Below are 18,875 nucleotides of genomic sequence, written 5' to 3'. Positions count from 1 at the left end.
TATATAAAATAAAATATTTACATTTTTTTTTGGTAATTGATGCATTTCATTACCAACAACGGAAAAACTCATATTTTTTATTACTTTTTTAATCATATTTTTAATATATAAACAGTTTAAAAAATTAAGTGCCCCAATTCTCAATTCATTTGAACCGTTGCAAATATCTTATTTTTCTGGTCATTTTATCCTAAAATGCAATAATTAATATTTATCCTTAGGACTCTTATAATTAAATATCTGCTCTTTATTTTATTTTAGGGCTCTCATCTGAGAGTCCTATAGCTAAAAATTAATTATGACCATTTATGATAAAATAATTAAAAAAATAAGATATTCCCACCGCTTCAAATGGATTGAAAATTTAAACACTTATATTTTAACTATATTTTTTAAATATATAAACCGTGTAAAAGAATATACACACACACACACACACACACACATAGACACAAGTTATCCAGTGAGAGATCCCTTACCAGTCTATCGTGCAGACCTCCCCTTTCCCGAGCAAATTTTGATGATCCGAGCTGCTCAAAGTGTGCAGAACGTGATTTTAAGATTACCCGCAAGAAATCATCAAAAAAATGACAGGGAATGGTTTGATTTGAGCAGTTTTTTATTGAAGTGTGTGTGTGTGTATACATATATAAGAATATATTTCAATCCCACTAAAATTGGTGGGGGGTGCCATGTCCCGCTAACCCACTAGCTATATATAGAATGACAGAGCATGAAGCTTTAGGGCATGTACCAAGAAAATTTAATGATTTTTGTTTAATAATATATAACATCTACGTACAAAATGCATGGATCGGTTGAAAATAACATGTCGTTTATGAGCCCCATAACTAGAGGTGTATCAAAGTGAAGTACCTTTACTGATTGACGATCATGCATCTATAGCTATCTTATCAACTCCATATTTTGCATGACTAATATGCTCGGTGGATGCTAACCGAACGATTCCGATCATGTAGTTTATGTTATGATTATATAGCTACCATACATTCACTTACAACAACAATACAAATTTAGTTTATATATGTTTGCTACAAGTGAATGGTACTGTACCTATATAATCATAAAAAAAAAAATCTATCATCGGACCCTTGAATTTATAATGTCCGAAGAGCATACTAATCATGCAAAATATTGGAGTTGATTAGATAGCTATAGTCGCATGATCGTATATACAATAAAGGTAATACACTTTGATATACTCTGATTATGGGCCCATAAACAATATGTGTAGAGACCCGTAATTTCATCATTTAATTTTTGGTATTTATAATGCAATTGGTCTATAAAAATAAAATATATATCTATATGAATTTAAGTTTTGAACAAAATGTTGTTAATGTGTGAGGGTGTATGAGTTAGGGGTTATAATGTGATGTTTGTTGAATAGAGGGGTGTTAGTGCATTAGGGCTATATGTATCAACACACACCAGGAGAACACTTCACTTTCCCCTTTTCTTTTTTTGACGGAAGCTCTCTCTCCCTCCTCTCCCTTTCTCTCGGTCTCCTCTCTCTCACTCCCTCAACCAAATTCTTGCTACTCCACCATCAATCCTTGAAAACCCACGCACATCTCTTCATCCTTGGCCCTCGGATCGCGTGGGAAGAGCTCGGTGGAGGCATATTTCGGATTTGGAGGCTAGGGTTTGGTTTGAGCTCAAAGCTTGGTCTTGATACTTGAGGTAGGGATCTCCAGCCTTCTTTATATGTGTTAAGTGTTGGTTTGATGTGCAAGGATTAAGTTTGATCATCTATTTTGAGTCTTGAATAAATCTAGTGTATGCTGAAAATTTCGTGGGTTCTGGTAATCTGTCTTTTTGGGGCCCTTCTGCTAGGAATCAATTTTTGGTGTCTTCGTAACTGTTAAATTTCGTTTCAATACGAAGATTTCGGTACCAAGATCATGCAAAACCGATAATCACACAATTAGTTATGAATTTTTGAATACTGGCTGTTTACTGGATGTGTGAATCTGCGCTTGGCTGTTTTCTTTTAACTTCTGGGCATGATGAACATTTTGGGTGGCTTTGGGTCTTTTACAGGAGTTGCATATTTAAGTTAAGAAGAGATTGGCGTTGGAATCAAGTAATTTGGTTAAGTATACAATTTTTGGTGAATTACTAAAGCAGGGTTGGTTGACTGGTGCGAAAATGGTTGCGAATCGGTTTTTCTTTTGATTGTTGGGTTAACCTCCTCTCCTTTCTGAACCTGGAATTTTTACTGAGTGTAGGGCTTGTAGTGGTGCAACCTTTGGCGTTGGTTTCAATGTTTTTGGGTTTAAGATGAAAGAGTTATGATTTTTCAATCAATTTTACTTATTCCCGCGTAGAATCTGACTGCACCGACGGACTTTGGTATAATGGCCATAACTCCTAGCTCGGGACTCAAAATGACGCACCGTTTGTTTTGTTAGAAACTAGACACATAGAGCTTTCCAACGATACATGCCATGCATCATGGGTATGTCCGAGCGATAACAGATTTGCATCCAAAGTTGACCCAAATTTTGCCTTTTGCACCAGTTTCATGGTTACGTTGAGCCATAATCATAAGGCCGTAGTAAGGCTACCTGAACTCCGTTTCTTTTTTATGTATGACCTTCGGATCGAAGAAGAAGAAGCCTACTTTTCAATGGTTTAAATGTCGTTCTTAAATTTATGTTATTTGATCGGATATAGTCAGAACTTCAAGTGTGAATGATTAATTTCATCTATTGGATATGTGGAGATATGATGAGTTGATCTAGATGATTAATTATTGGGATATGAGAACTAGTGAGCATAAGCGTTAAAATACTTGTAAACGATTGGAATAGAAAATGGATTAGATGGATGATACGATCAATGATAAATTAAGTTGTACAAGGTTTGACGCGATGTGTAAATTATTCGATGTCTTTCCATGAGATTGAGTCTTTGGGCTTGCGGGATACTTGCAGTGAGTTAAACAGGATTTGGTGAATCACTTGGCATGAGTGCATGGTTGTTAAGCATTGATGGGTACTACAAAGATGAGGATCTTTATAAGTATTTGCAAATTAAACTCTTAATGGAGATGTCACAAGGGGGGTCCATTAGGTGGTAATATGAGATGTGAAATAAATGGTTGATTTACAATGTGAAGGATGTGGGTTTTTGTGCTTTCTTTATTGAAATGATGTAGACAAGATTATTTACGTGTAACTGAATCTAAGTATTGGTGTGAGAGATATGTTTTGCTATGTGTGGGGATTAGAGAAACGGTGGATAAAGAGATTGCTTGTTATTGAGAATATGTGACACTAATTGAACGATAATGAAAGCCACGGATCCACCGTAAGGTGTGATGCCGAAAATGGGACGCACAGGGGTCCTAAAAGTCCGGAATTGAATCAAAAGGATTTTAGTGGACGCACGGGGGTCCTTAAAGCCCGGAATTGAATGAAAGGATTTTAATGGGACGCACGGGGGTCCTAAAAGCCCGGAATTGAATCAAAAGGATTTTAGTGGACGCACGGGGGTCCGAAAAGCCCGGAATTGAATCAAAAAGATTTTAATGGACGCACGGGGGTCCCAAAAGCCCGGAATTGAATGAAAAGGATTTTAATGGACGCACGGGGGTCCCAAAAGCCCAGAATTGAAAGAAAAGGATTTTAGTGGACGCACGGGGGTCCTTAAAGCTCGGAAGTGCACAAGAAAGCCACGGATCCACCGAAAGGTGTGATGCCGGAATGAACATAGGACGCACGAGGTCCTTAATGCCCGAAAATGAAATCGAAACATGTGACAGTGAAAACGGAGAATCTTCATAGTATTTAGCATCATACTAAGATTGAAATGTCAGTTTGAGTTGGTAACTTGGATTGTCCAGTATGTCAATACATGTTTTATATTCTTTCTTTTAGACCTCCAAATCATTGTGGCTTGTTTTCCTGATATGTGGTGGTCAATTTGTTTTTGTGAATGCATATTTGGTACCTTCTGGTGCTATGCCTTGCGAGAGTTTCATAAAAGAAATCTTATTGTGAAGAGATTTTTACTAGATGTTAAACTTGAGATTTGAAGATTAATTTGAGGTTGACGGGTGAGTTTCCTTGTTGAGGTGCGGTATTGTTTGACTTGTCATTGCTTACCTTATGTTCTAACTCTGCATGCCTAGCGTGTATATTTTGGGATGAGGTTGGTTAGTTGTATGAGAAAAGAAAGTGAAAACAATTCGTTAAAGAACTAAGATTAATCTTTAGGTCATTGAAATGGAAAAGAAAAAGCAAGGATTGATTTGGATAACGCCGTAATGGTAAGCTGAGATTTTTAAGAATATTGGTGTGTGTGGGTGAGAGTGTTGGAGTTTGAGAAATAGAGTTAAATATTTTCCAGCGTGAGTATGACATTTTGAACTTCACTTTTGACAAAACAAGTATGCTTTTTGGAAAATGTTTTCCCTTGTGATCTGTCTTCACTTCTGCATGTAATTTAGGTATGGATATCTCTACGAGCTAGTGTAGCTCACCCTATCCTTTCAGGTACTCGCCATGGCACTTAGCTTGGATTGCATAGAGTGCACATTGAGATGTCTCTTGAGAGCTTCATTGGTATCATAAAGGAAGTGTTTATCATCTAGTCTAATTCATGTTGTGTACTTTACTCGCAATGGAAAGTTGTACCTTTTGATTAGAATATATGTAAAGCTATGTGTAAATTCCTCTCCTTGATCATTATGGAACTCATTTAATTGTAAACATTTGGGAGACTTTATGTAAAAAAAAAAAATTTAAAGAGAAGAATAAGAGACTTTGATTCTTTATTTGGATTGGCATGACAGTTAAGGGTAAATATAGTTTGAGAGGAAGACTTTTGTTGTGGAAAATATATTATTATTTTAGCTGAAAATCGAGGGCGTGACAATATGTTATTTTCATCTGATCTGTACATTTTGTAGATGTTATTGATTAGATGATCCCTATAAAACATCAAGTTCATTGCATGTTGGCAGCCAAATAATCGAACGAAAAATAAGATATACGATGATATAAATTACATAAGTTTATTATGATATAATATATAAATTTTTTCATTGCCAATTGTTCATTTTTGGCGACCAAATAACCTTTGGTAGATTTCTCCGACTAAAACGTTTGTCGCCTAATGTTCTCTTTGCCGACTATTAATTTAGTTGCCAATTGTTCGTTTTCGGCGACCAAATAACCTTTGGTAGCCAAATGATAGTCTTTCGCCGACAAAGTATGGTTTAGTCACCAAAATGCCCCACAATCGGCGACAAAAAAGAATTTAGTAGCCAAATGTCTACAATCGGCAAAAGTTGTCAATCGGCGACAAAGTGTGATTAGTCACAGAAAGTTGGTCGCCAAATGTGTTTTTTCTTGTACTCTCTCTCTCTCTCTCTCTCTCTCAAAATTGAAAATCGAAACCCAAAAAACGCTAAAAAGTTTTAAAAATTGAAACCTAAAAATATCAAAACCAAAAAATTGAAACCCGAAAATTCAAAACGAAATCCACTTGGGAGCCGATCGAGCACTGTGTTTTTTTCGACTCAGAATTTTCTTTTTTTTTTGAACCAAATTTTTTGGTGTTTTCAAGTCCGAAAAAATATAACTTTTTTGACGTTTGAATACTATAATATTTAAATAATTTTGACAGTTAGTTACCGAAATGTATATATGTTTTCGGCAGTCATATAAAGGACTTTTCTATCTTCAGTAATATAATATTGTCAAATTAATTTTTGATAACATAATATCGAAGTATATACTATAAGTCGGCAGTTAATTACTCACTCTATCCCATATAGTTTGGTATTTTCAAGAATGCGTGTCATTTTTAAATTGCATATATCTTTTCATCCATAATGTTTTTGGCAATTTTTTAAACTTTGTTTAATAGAACAAATTAAAATCTATCAAATAAGATCCATATTGCTTATAAAAAATATTACTGATTAAAAGATATAGCTAATGTTTTCATAGGGCTGGAATAGTGAAAATGCAAAACTTTATGGGACGGAGGAAGTACCAAATTGTATATTTATTTTCAACAGTTAGTTACCGAAAATATATATATTTTCGACAATTAGTTACCAACACGCGCGAGCGCGCACACACATATATATGTGTGTGTGTTCAAAATGACTGCAATGTGGTGATTCAATAGTGACTATACACACAGAGAGAGAGAGAGAGAGAGAGAGAGAGGAAATGCTGCGACGTTCTTGATTTGATGGTGGTGGTGGCTATGGAGATGGTGGCTATGACAAGCTATAAAGATGGAGGAGGTGTCAACTGTCCGAGGGAGGAGGAGAGGAGTTCATTCGTTGTTTGAATGTAATATGGGGGATGGGAGGAAGAAGAAGATGATGTGTTGTGTCTAAAAAGTTAGAAGGGCAATTAGGTCCTTTTGCATTGGAAGTTCTGCTACAATTAGTTGGAAAAACTTAAGGAGTTATGCAGAGAGAATAAGGCCTCGTTCTAAAATTCAATATAAGTACTTATTTTTTAAAAAGGCAATTTTAAGCTCAAAAATAATGTATTTATGCAAATAATTTTTCTACCAATATGAATCTTGTTTGATAGATCTCATCGAAATCTTTTATACGGTGCAAAAAAAATTAAAAAATTATTTTCCATTTACATTATTTTTGAATTTGAAAATATGAAATAAGTACTTATTTTTTAAGAAGGTGTTCTGAAACAGGGCCTAAGGGGGCTATGAACACCGGCCCACAGGGAAAAAAAAAAAAAGGGGGGGTTCTGACTGGCCGGCCCCGTTTTGTCAATGGATTCTTGTCTAAGCCCACCGCTTATCAAGCACATTCAGCATAAGCCCTGTTTTAAGTAAACTACCGAAAGTAACCCCGTCTCTTCGTCGCTCATACGCGTCTTCTATTCTCTGTTCGCATTCTTCTTCCATCTTTTCACCTTCAATTCCAACAACCTATACATCACAACCTCAGATCTCAACAAAAAAACTCACGATCTCGAATTATTCTATTAATTCGAATAATTTTTACTCGATCGAGATGTCATGCCGCTCCACTTGGGTGATCGACTCGGAGCTTCTTCAACTCATCGACCAAGGCGTTACCGACGGAGGAGATCGTTGTATTGACGTTCGTTCCTTTTTTATTCCATTCCTTCTGCACAGGTGACTTCTTCCTTCTCACAAGCCCTTTCACAACCATGGCTCGCCGTGGCTCAATGGAAGATAGGATTATGACGAAATGCCCACGGCCACATCTGGAAGTTCTTCGGCCTTGTCTCTAGTCGATTTGCAGAAGAAGACGCAGAAGAAGACCAAGGAATCTGTTTGGAATTTGGCGAGCGGAAGGCCTTGGGTACAATTTGATGAAAAAAGAATTCACACTCACGTGAATTCTAGTAATTTCCTTTTGTTTCTTTTTCAAAGTCAGTTTTTGTTTTTTAATTTGAGTTTTATGTTTTTGCTCGAATTACAAATTTTGTAAGCTGTTAATTAAAATGACAAAATTTGCAACATGGTGTAAATTATGGGGTGTGAATTCTGAAAAGGTGTATGAATTTTGAGAGTGTGAATTTGTGGACTGGGCTTTTTGATTGTGAATTATATGTGTGAATTCTTAATTTGAAAATGTGAAAAGTATAAGTGAGATGTAAATTCTGTCTTTTTTAAGGTTTGAATTCTTTATTTGGGTGTGAATTTTGTCTTTTTTGAACATGTGAATTTTTCATTTGGATGAAAATTGTGTCTTATTTCAAAAATGTGAATTCTGGGGGTGTGAATAATCCAAATGGATGTGAATTATGGAGATATAAATTCTACAATAGGATGTGAATTCTTGCAAATGGATGTAAATTTAGGTGTGTGAATCCTGCAAAGGGATGTGAATTTAGGTGTGTGAATTTGGGTGTGTGAATTCTTGCAAATGGATGTGAATTCTCGATGTATGAATTTTTGAAGTGTGAATTCTTGAGAGATGTGTGAATTCTGAAAGTGTAAAAAGTTAAAAGGGCACAAATATAAAAGCATCTCTAGAAAGGAGCTGCACGGAATACACTAGATCTGGGTAACAGGTCGTGTCGGGTCGTGTTCGTGTCGTGTCAGTCGTGTTCGTGTCACAAATCACCCAACCCTAACCCAACCCATTTAGAATTCGTGTTTCTCGAGTCGTGTCATTTTCGTGTTTCGTGTCAGAAATGCTCAACCCTAACCCGTTAACTTCGTGTCCGGTTCGTGTCGTGTTATCGTGTCTGTTGCCTAACTCTATATAGAATTGCAGATATACCATATATTATGTATATATGTTCGTGAAAATGGGTGACACAGATTGGTAACCGTGTTGGTCGTGTCAATTTCGTGTCTCGCGTGTTCAACCCGAACCCGACCCATTTAGAATTCGTGTTCTCGAGTCGTGTCATTTTCGTGTTTCGTGTCAGAAATGTTCAACCCTAACCCACTAACTTCGTGTTCGGTTCGTGTCGTGTTATCGTATCTCGTGTCTGTTGCCCAGCTCTAGAATACACACGACAAAAAGGGGCTCGGAAGGAACCCCAACCCAAAAACAGAACCGGCGGCTGGTAATTTCCTGAAAAAAGAGAGAGGGTAAAATCTGATCTGAAGGAAGAAAGAGAAAGAAAGCATTATTTTACTGCATTAGGATTGACACGTGAAACTCACGCACTATTGATCTCCATCCACAACATATCCTTCCTCAACCGTTTTACACCGTTGGAAATGGATTCTTTACGTCTAAAAAACCAACTGGTTTTGAACTCTATGAAAATCTGAACAGGAGAGAGTTTCCAAGTCCAACCAACTTCAACTTTAAATGCTTTTCTGCACAAACTCACACCATCAACCATGGACCTCCCCACTCCCCACCTTCTCGCTCCTCCCACACTGCAAAACCCAAACCGACGTCAACCAGATCCACGCCCGCCTCCTCACCACCGGCCTCATCAAAAACCCTTCCCTCACCACCAAACTCATCCTCTCCTTCTCCTCCAATACTGACAACAACGCCCTCGTCCAGTTCGCACGCTACCTTTTCTTTTCTCGCCATTCAAAAAGGAACAAAAACAATACCCACTTCGACCCTTTCCTCTGGAACGCCGTGATCAAGTCTTTCTCCCATGGGGACGACCCGAGGGGGGCGGTAGTCGTGCTCTCGTCGATGCTCGAGAACTGGGTTTGTTTGGATGAGTTTTCCTTGTCTTTGGTTCTGAAAGGTTGCTCCCGAGTGGGGTTGGTTAAGGAAGGAATGCAGGTTCACGGGTTAATGAGGAAGTTGGGATTTGGGTTGGATGTGTTTCTGCAAAACTGTTTGCTTTGTCTGTACTTGAGATGCGGGTGCATTGGGTACGCGCGCCAAGTGTTTGATAGAATGACTGACCCGGACTCTGTTTCGTTTAACTCGATGATTGACGGGTATGTGAAGCGTGGGATGATTGGTTTAGCGCGCGAGTTGTTTGATGGAATGATGGTGAAGATGAAGAATGTGGTTTCTTGGAATTGTATGATTAGTGGGTATGCACAATCGGAAGATGGGTTGAGGGTTGCGTTGGAGTTGTTTGAGGAAATGCCCGAAAGAGACTTGGTTTCTTGGAATTTGATGATCGATGGCTGTGTGAAATGTGGGAAGATGGAAATTGCTCATGCTTTGTTTAATGAGATGCTGGAAAGAGATGTAGTTAGTTGGGCCAATATGGTTCATGGGTATGTAAAGTTAGGTAGAGTGGACATAGCTAGGGAATTGTTTGATGAAATGCCTGAAAGGGATGTAGTATCTTGCAATGCTATGATAGCCGGGTATGTTCAGAATGGGTATTGCAAAGAAGCATTAAAACTTTTTCGTGATCTGCAAATTGGGGGTAATTTGTCTCCGGATGTAACGACATTGTCAGTTGCTCTTTCTGCAATAGGCCAGCTGGGACATATTGACGAAGGGGTAGCGATACATCACCATATAAAGGAAAATGGGTTTGATTTGGGTGGGAAACTAGGTGTTGCCCTCATAGACATGTATTCCAAGTGCGGCAATATAGACGTTGCCATTTCTATATTTGAGGGAGTAGAAGAAAAAAACGTCGATCATTGGAATGCTATGATTGGTGGGTTGGCGATTCACGGCTTTGGTGAATTGGCTTTTGAATTATTCATGGAGATGAAAAGGGTTTCCGTAGAACCAGACGATATCACATTCATAGGGGTCTTGAATGGTTGTGGCCATGCTGGTTTGGTGAAAGAAGGCATGATGTGTTTTGAGCTAATGAGAAGACGTTACAAGGTGGAACCTAAACTCCAACACTACGGGTGCATGGTTGACATCCTTGGACGTGTGGGACAATTAGAATCAGCAATGAAATTCATTGAGGGTATGCCAATTCAACCAAACGATGTGGTTTGGAGGACTTTACTAAGTGCTTGTAAGAATTATGAAAATTTCAAAATTGGGGAGCCGGCAGCTAGGCGACTCATTGGGATGGATTCTTGTAATTCAAGTGCCTATGTGCTTCTTTCTAATTTGTATGCTGGTTATGGTATGTGGGATAATGTTAGGAATGTTAGGAAAGTGATGAAAGAAAAGGAACTAAAGAAAGTTCCAGGGTGCAGTTGGATTGAACTTGAAGGAGCTGTTCATAAGTTCTTTTCTGGGGATAAATCTTGTCCTCAAGTTGAGGAGATGTATTCCATTTTAGAGAGGGAGATTCTGCTTTGGATTCAGAGGTAACCTATTTTGGGTTCTGACCTCTGAGATTGAGTTGGGAATGTATGGGTTTGAAAGTAGATTTGCACATAATTGGTTTAAAGTTTACCATGCTTGAAGGCTGAAGCAACCCCAGCTTACTGGGGAGCTGTGAACCAAATGCAAGTTTCTAGGATTTCTTCCTTTGTGTTCTTTTTCTTTTTCTTATCTTTGTTGTAAATTATGTATGATCCTAGAAATTTTTTTTTGCTGCAACCAACCCCTCTGTAGCTTTATAAATACAATGGGCTGGTTGGTGGGAAGGCATTATTACTTTCTTGCTTACTACTTGTATACCATGTGGATACTACCCATCTTGTACATTTAGATTGGAAGAAATTTCAGTGGGCAAGTAAATTGGGATTCATTGAACATTCAATTTCTTGACAAGTACATGTTACTGAACGTGAGACTTGTGGAGAAACACACATTTTGACAGTACAAAGAAATTTATTAGGTTGAGAAAATTAGACAACAAGCTGAAAGGGAAAATTGGGGAAGAGAACACACTTGTGCATTTCCTTTATCACCCAGTATTTCTACGGTAAATTGACCAGCTGTGGTTTGTAGGCATGTTTGCTTGGCCAGAGACAGGGCTTCCGGTTGTTTGGACGCACCGAATAGTTAATTGACTATATACTCGCTAAAGAACTAATTCCACCAAACATTCATGTTCTCTCACTATTATAGTTAATTAATTATATACTCGCTACAGAACTAATTCCACCAAACATTCATGTTCTCTCACTAGTATAGTTAATTAATTATATACTCGCTACAGAACTAATTCCACCAAACATTACTACTTAGAAAAAAACAGTATCAAAGAAAAATTACAGGTTACTCCCACACCTTGAGGGAGCGATGGATTAATATTGATAACGAGATAAAAAGAAGCGAGAGGGAGATGAAAACTTACCTCCCCAAGAAAGGCAAAATATAACTTACAAGCAAGAATGACGAATTTTCTCAGCATACCGCATCCCATACAAGATGAAACAATCCGGCGATAAGCCAAAATGCGAGTGGTTTTATGTAAAATAAAAAAATTGTGAATGGTTTTTGGTTTGCCTTGTGGATGTATTTTCCCCTTGACTAGAATTTTGTGCTCTACAACAAACTTGAGCTTCTTTTTGTTTTCTTAGAGGCTACCTGTTGGAATCATCTTCATCTTTTCTGATCTTCATGACTGCTGACATTCTCAACCTTAACGTGAAATTTTTAGCACCATCTCAGTAGCTAATCCCTGAGCCTCAGAAAAGTTATTCTTGTTCTTTAATTTCACTGTATAAATATTACTAGGAAACTTATGCCCACACTTTCCAGTTTCCAACAAAGAGTAAACCCTTATGAGTTATGAGAATTCATACAAAGTAAGCGCTCATGCAAGTATTCATTAGATTCAATTTCGATGTCAAGTTAAGAATCGGTAGTCGTTTTCCCAAACTATTCATTTCTTTTCAGAATTCGGACTCCTTGTGTGGCTCAACTCAGGACAATCATTAGCATAACCAATGTATGCAGCTTCTCTGGCCATATCAGAAGATTTAATGATATTTGTTATTTGGTTGATGCTCTCGATTTTTCTCTGAGGTATCATCTTTTCTCAGAAAAAACTTTCATTGGCTAATGTGAGACCAAAAGATTAGCCGCGGGTGCCTGAGGTTGAACATAAGCAATTACCTCTGTTTGAACTCCGAAATTGGCTTGGTAGCTTCAACTTGTTTGGGAATCCAAGCAATACAAAATGTAGGCATCGTTATAGTAAACACTTCATATTCCTTTTTAGAGCACTTAATAGGTTATATTTGGTTTATTTCTCTGGGAAGGACGTTAACAGGTGATCTTGTGTGTCGAATTGGCAAGATCCCGGTGTACGAGTTTGGAAATAGGCATTATTTATGTTCCTTAAACCACTGAAGAAGATAAACGTTTTTTTTTTCCCGGCCTAATAACGATCGGAATAAGTACGCTATATTTGGACATTGAATTTGTTCTCGGAAACAGAAGTTTTTTCTTTTCATAAGTAATAGTTATCATTGGTGTCAATAACAGAAGTCAATTGTAGACTCGTACTCTTGTGAAAAATTAAAACGTCTCTTTCTTGGCAGCCCCCCCCCCCCCCCCCCCCCCCCCCCCCAAGCAATGATGCCGTGCTAGCAGGTGATAGGCGCGCCGCAATCACGCATTTGAGCAAGAGCCTTCGACTTTCTTCTTTATGTACATAGAGGGCCAAAACATAACAAGATTACGTGCGCTCGCGCAGAACCCAAACGCAACCGAAACTCGAAGAAATAGTTGGTTGGGTCGTAAAAAATCAGTTCCAATCATTGGGAAGGGAAAGGGATTATCACGACTTGAATCGTGACCAAATAGATCCATAAATCACCTACCTAATTACTGAGGAGATGGTGTATCTAAGGGGGTGCTTTTTTCGAAAAAGCTCGGAGTACATTCACTACATGCATTATTAGAATCTTTTGCGAGATGATTAGATCTACCAACTAAGATTTTGTGAGAAAATATGTAAATGACAAATATTATAGCGGTTGTGTCGTATCCAAAACGATTGTTTGGAACCCAACTAGCAATATCTCGAACTCCTCTGTGAGAACTGAGACCCAAAAAAAAAAAAAAAAACACTAGTCCGTGAGAAGTGTTAAATAAAGGGGGAATTGCAGGACAGTGGGAAGAGGGGCAAAAAATATCCAAGTCATGGACCAGTTTTTAGAAAATTTATCTAAATATGAGAAGGAGAAAAATAATTCCCAAGTCATGTAGAGGGCCACCTAAAACAACTATTATGCCCCTCATGAAAAAACCCCCAAATCCCCAATCTCACCCACCGTTCTCATTTCAAAATCCATTCCCATTCCCATTCATATGCACTGCATTGAAGAGGAAGAGAATAATGGAGGTAGGGTTCTTCTACTTCTACTTCTACTATCCTTCGACCTCTTCTTTTTCACCTCTATTAGATCTATGGCTCATATGTTAAGCATGAAGAGGTACTAAGGAGTTCTAGAAAGAAGGCAAGATGCCGGAGTGGAGCGCAGCGGAGCGACAACATCTGACCCATCACCAATGATTTAGTGAAAGTAGATTGGGCCGAAGGCCCAGGCGTTCTGTAATTGGGGGGTGCAGGGGGCAATGCCCCCGCGGTACGATACGGTTTGTACAAGGGTATTTTTGGGATACAGACCAAATACCAGATTAGGGTTAGAATAGAGTAGTTATAAATACTCTATGTTGTAAACCCTATTCCATACTATGATAATAAAAGAACAACAGCCGCTCCCGCTCCCGTGGACGTACCCGGTTTTGGAGAACCACGTATATCTCTGTGTTGATTCTTTACTGTTTTATACTTGTAAATCGTGTGCATGTGTGTGATGATCCTAACAACCTCTTCTTCCTCTCTCACTTCATCTCTTTGTTCCATTGTAGCTTAATCTCTCCATTCCACCCAAGAAGAAGTAGCATCTTCTCCTTCCCCAAGCGAGTTCATCGTCATACACATCTGGTACGGTTTTGGGTGATTTAATTTTTTGTGCAGCTTTCTCTTCTCTCATTTGGTCCCAGTGTCTCTGTTTGTAAGCAACTTGTTCTTTTCATTGTATGAGTGATTGGTCTGGTAAAGGCAGAAGTTGTTAGGTTTTGGGTTAGGTTTTCTCTTTTCTATAGTGACATGAAAACAACGCAAGCAAATCATTTCAAGGGCTTTCTCAAATTACAAAATAGAGCCCAGTCCCAAATTCCAACAGCGAACCGATAGGATTAATGAAACAATTTCATTAGAAAGGAAACTACAATTTCTTGAAGCAAAAAATGCCTCTCTGAAAGATAGATTGAGGAGGTACCCATTTTGTCATGCATAACATGTGCTCGATAAATTGTTGAAAAGAAAGAAATAACCTATATTTTAGACGTATGATATTATGGGTCTTTCATTCTCCTATCAACAAAGGGCAATGACTTATATTTTAGCTCACTGAATGGTTGTCCCCTTACACAGGTTTGTTGGTCTGTATGAAATGTGGTTCTTGTTCAAGTTATGTAACATGTTTTTTCCTGAAAATATAATAGTTGCTCTTTAAGTTACCTAATGTTATTCCTTGTAAGAACTTTTGTTTCTCTCTATGCTTGAACGTATGCACCAGACTGTTGTTCCTTAAAACACTTTCTTCCCCCAACTAGACAACTGTACATTGATGATAGGAAGATGGAAAACAAAAAACTATTATGGAAATGGACTTATAAAAGGAAATTTTTAACATAACTATTGTGGTTAATAGTATTCCATCATTGTTGAAGGATATGTCCTCGAGTTCAGTCAGTTCAGATTGTAGTTTGATGAGGCAACGAAAGTGCCTTTGTGGTGATGAAGTTGTCTTAAAGCCTTCTGGAATTGATATGAACCCTGGTAGGAGGTTTCTCGGGTGTCCTAAATATCCGATAAGTTTATGTTCACTTATTGTTTAGTTCATTCTTTGAGGAGAGAGAGGGCTTAGTGTCATTTGATGGTATCTTTTGTAGGATCCAAACCATTGCAGTTACTTTCGATGGGTTGATGATCCCATATGCGAGCGTGGCAAGGTTGTTATCCTCGAACAAAAGGATAAGATAGGCAAAATGGAAAAGCAGATTAAGTATATACGGGAGAAAATCAAGTTGTTTGAGGACAAAGCCAAGGAGTATGAGAAGAAGGCTCAAGAGTATGAGGACAAGGCAAAAGAGTTTGACAACATGACTCAAGTTTACGAGTGGAAGATTAAGGAGATGAAGAGAATGGAAAGAAAGAAAATTAAGGAGTTTAGGACAATGGAAAGAAATTTTTGGATGAAATTGTTGGTTGCACTACTGGGTCTTGTAGGGGGATACTTATTTTTTAATTATGGGGTTAAGGATGAGGGAATTGCGCTGCCTCATTGACTTATATGGGTTGAAATGCCATATTGTTAAGAAATACCACTTTTTTGTATGTTTTTTGGATGTAATTTGCAAACTTGGTAATATTTTGTGTATGTATTTTGCCTACATGGTTACTGGTTATATATGCTAATCTAACATTGTCATATCTGTGCGGTTTGACATGTAATGTAATAACTTTTTTGTGTTGTGGTATACATAAGTTGGGTCATGAATTAAATTCATTAGCTATATTTTTACTTTTAGGTATGGAGAATAGGGGAAAAGAAAACATTGACAAGTTTCTGCTACCGGTGCGGGGAATAGAATGCCAATGGCACCTTCTTCTACAACGGTGGATGTGTGTAGCTGTTCTGTAACGACTCTAATTTTCATTGAATAAAAATTTCATTTAAATTTTCTTATTTCTTTTTAATTCCTATAATTCATCATAATTAGATTTTAGCCATTCAAAATTCATTTCTTGATTAAAAGCCCTATTTGGCTAGTAAAGTTAGTTTCCAATCGATTAGTTGGAGGAACCAGACTACCGATCCACCTAGTTACAATACCCTAACCCTAATTAGATCTTTTTGACCATCTTTGAGCCTTATGAACCTCTCAAAACCCTATTGAACCATTAGACCATAGAGGTAATCATTATTACCCCATGACTAATCATTTAAAACCGTAATTATATCCAAAATCCCTTTGACCTTTGGACAATAAATGTTAGGGGAAATATTGTCCATTGGACAATAAATATTACGCTTGGCCAATGAAGGTATGTATATGACAAGACAAGTCATACAAAGAATCCCATCATTTTGCTTCCAAAAGAAGCTACCTTAGCCATGCATGCATGCAACCCTAGGAACTAATAAGCCTAACCCTAAATTACCCACCAAAATTACCTTCCTAGATTCTTTGTACTTGGCATACGTATACTTATATACCATAAGCATATTGTAGGGAGGTATTCCCGAATAGATACTTTTAGTTGCCGAACACGTGATATTTGGAAACACGTGATAAGTATGATAGGACTTATCGCCGGGCAGTATGGTGAACGGCGATATGGACCAATGATATGGGAAATCATTGATCCATGCAGTCTGATCGGCTAATAAAGACAAAAGGCATGTGAGTTCATTAGTCCAAATAATTGAAGACGGACCAGTTACATGTGAAGTGACTGGTCCAAGCCGTCTGTTCGGCCATGAGATGGCCGAACAAAGAAAGAGCTCCAATCAAGAGTAGGAGCAGAGGGAATACTCTGGAAGATTCCAGAATAGTCATGTCCCGTAAAGGAATAAGATCCCGAGAATATAGGATCTGGTAAAGATACCCAATGAGAATGGGATGTTCGGCCAGTAATGGAAAAGAATCCTAAAAGAACTCTTTTCTAATAAACTGATAAAGGAAACGAGAATCCTTGATATCCTGGGTTTCCTATACGAGTTGGGAATCCTATGGCAACAAGAATGCTTGGGCCACAAGCATACGCAAATCTATAAATATGAGGTAAACCTAGAGGCAAAAGGTATGCAATACATTGCACTCTTACGTGACTTCCTATTGATATTTAGGGTTTATTACCAGTACGAGATACTAACAAAGGCATCGGAGGGCCTTTGCCACAAGAGGCAAAGGTGCACTCACACCTTGTCTGTTTTGCAGATCAGGAGTTCCGACGACGAATTAGGGCTCCGGTCAAGAGGCACGAGAAGCCATAACAATCTAGTGTTGTTCAAAGCACTAATTGAATTTGTCCACCTACACACACACACACACACACACACACATATATATATATATGTGTATGTACCAAGGGGGGAGAGAGAGAGAGAGAGAGAGAGAGAGAGAGAGAGAGAGAGAGAGAGAGAGAGAGAGAGAGAGTGTGTGTGTGTGTGCAAGCTTTTGGACACTTACTCAAGCTACCTTATAGCCTTAAGCCTATTTATGACCATGCCAACCCATTTCTAGTCTTTCAAAGTACAAAGTTAGCCAATGATTTTGTGTTTCCTTGCAAGCAACCTCCCCATAGACTTGACAAGCCTTCAAACCCTTCATAATAACCTAGGATTTGGCCTAGGATAGAAGTGACAAGTCATGGAAGGCATGGCATGCTTGATTTGACCTTACAATGGAGCAAAATCCAGGGGAAAGGAGAGAGAGAGAGGGCCGGCCAAGGAGGGGAGGGGGAGTCCAAAATTTTGCTATAAATAGCACCACCCTCATGCCATTCAACTCACACCTTCACCTAGCAACTTCTCTCTCTAAGAAAGTTTGTGTTCTTGCTTGTTCTTGCCTAGTTCTTCTTTGTTCTTGAAGTTCTTCCTAAAACTCATCCTAAAACACCTTTTCGATCCATAAAGTCCAAGTAGTTTAGTCAAGATCAAGTTTCGAGAGAAACCTTTCTCTTTTGAAACTTCCAGAAGCATACCTTAAGAAGTTAATCCGCCTGACGTACTTTTTCCGTAGCCACCACTACCGCCAAGAAGAAAGGTAGAACCCCAGTCCAATAACTCTATGTATAGCATAGAATCATACGTTAGAAAGTAGAATGTTCTTTATTCAAAATATCAATATCCTCATCGTTTTCCTTAAGTAGATAAGGTTATTGTGGGGCTATATACCCGGAAAAATTCCCCATCTCTCTTTTTGTATTTTTAGTGTTACAAAAAGGGGGGAAATATTTTGTTCGTTTGAGAGTCGCCACCCTGGTTTTGAAAAGGATTAACCCCGAGAAACCGTTTATTTGAAAAATGTGACTCTTTTGTCCTTTTAAAAGGTTTTGGTCTAAAGACAGAAAGTTTTGGGTTTGGGAGCCAGGTTACGAGAGGGGAAGGTTTTTGTTTGGAAAAGCACCCCTCACCCGATAAAATCGGTCTTTACTAATACTTGTGGGATTTGAAAAATCATTTTATTGCTTAACTTTTATGTCACATAAACAGTTATATCACATAAATAACTTAAATTGCTGAAATATGTAAGTATAAACAGGAAACAGGCATGGCAGGAGTATGATCATTTAATCGCAGAAGATAACTAAGCAACATTCTGTTCCACGCAAAAAACTCCACTGCACGGTAGATGTTTGTCCCGTACGGTACATGTCGTGTGGCTTTCAATTTTAAAACAAAGCTATATGACATCCCATGTTTTAATAGGCATATATGCTCATGTGTCAGCTAAGCAACATTTATATCAAAACATGCCACGCAATTGA

The 18,875-nt window shown here is 38.2% G+C and overlaps 1 protein-coding gene and 1 long non-coding RNA gene across 2 annotated transcripts; both read left to right on the top strand.

Annotated features, from left to right (window-relative positions):
- Positions 1-1,274: 1,274 nt before the first annotated feature.
- On the top strand, positions 1,275-4,804 carry LOC131324802 (uncharacterized). The gene is made up of 2 exons (XR_009199458.1): positions 1,275-1,704; positions 4,524-4,804. It is a non-coding gene; the product is annotated as an uncharacterized LOC131324802 (long non-coding RNA).
- A 3,851-nt stretch (positions 4,805-8,655) lies between these two features.
- Positions 8,656-11,109, top strand: LOC131324793 (pentatricopeptide repeat-containing protein At2g45350, chloroplastic). Its single transcript, XM_058356915.1, has one exon. It carries the CDS (start codon positions 8,819-8,821, stop codon positions 10,718-10,720), a length of 1,902 nt encoding a protein of 633 aa, XP_058212898.1. The 5' UTR covers positions 8,656-8,818; the 3' UTR covers positions 10,721-11,109.
- Positions 11,110-18,875: the final 7,766 nt, after the last annotated feature.

This window comes from Rhododendron vialii, chromosome 1a (genome assembly GCF_030253575.1).
Source record: "Rhododendron vialii isolate Sample 1 chromosome 1a, ASM3025357v1".
Classification (NCBI taxonomy): Eukaryota; Viridiplantae; Streptophyta; class Magnoliopsida; order Ericales; family Ericaceae; genus Rhododendron; species Rhododendron vialii.
This window is presented reverse-complemented; position numbering and strand designations above follow the sequence as displayed.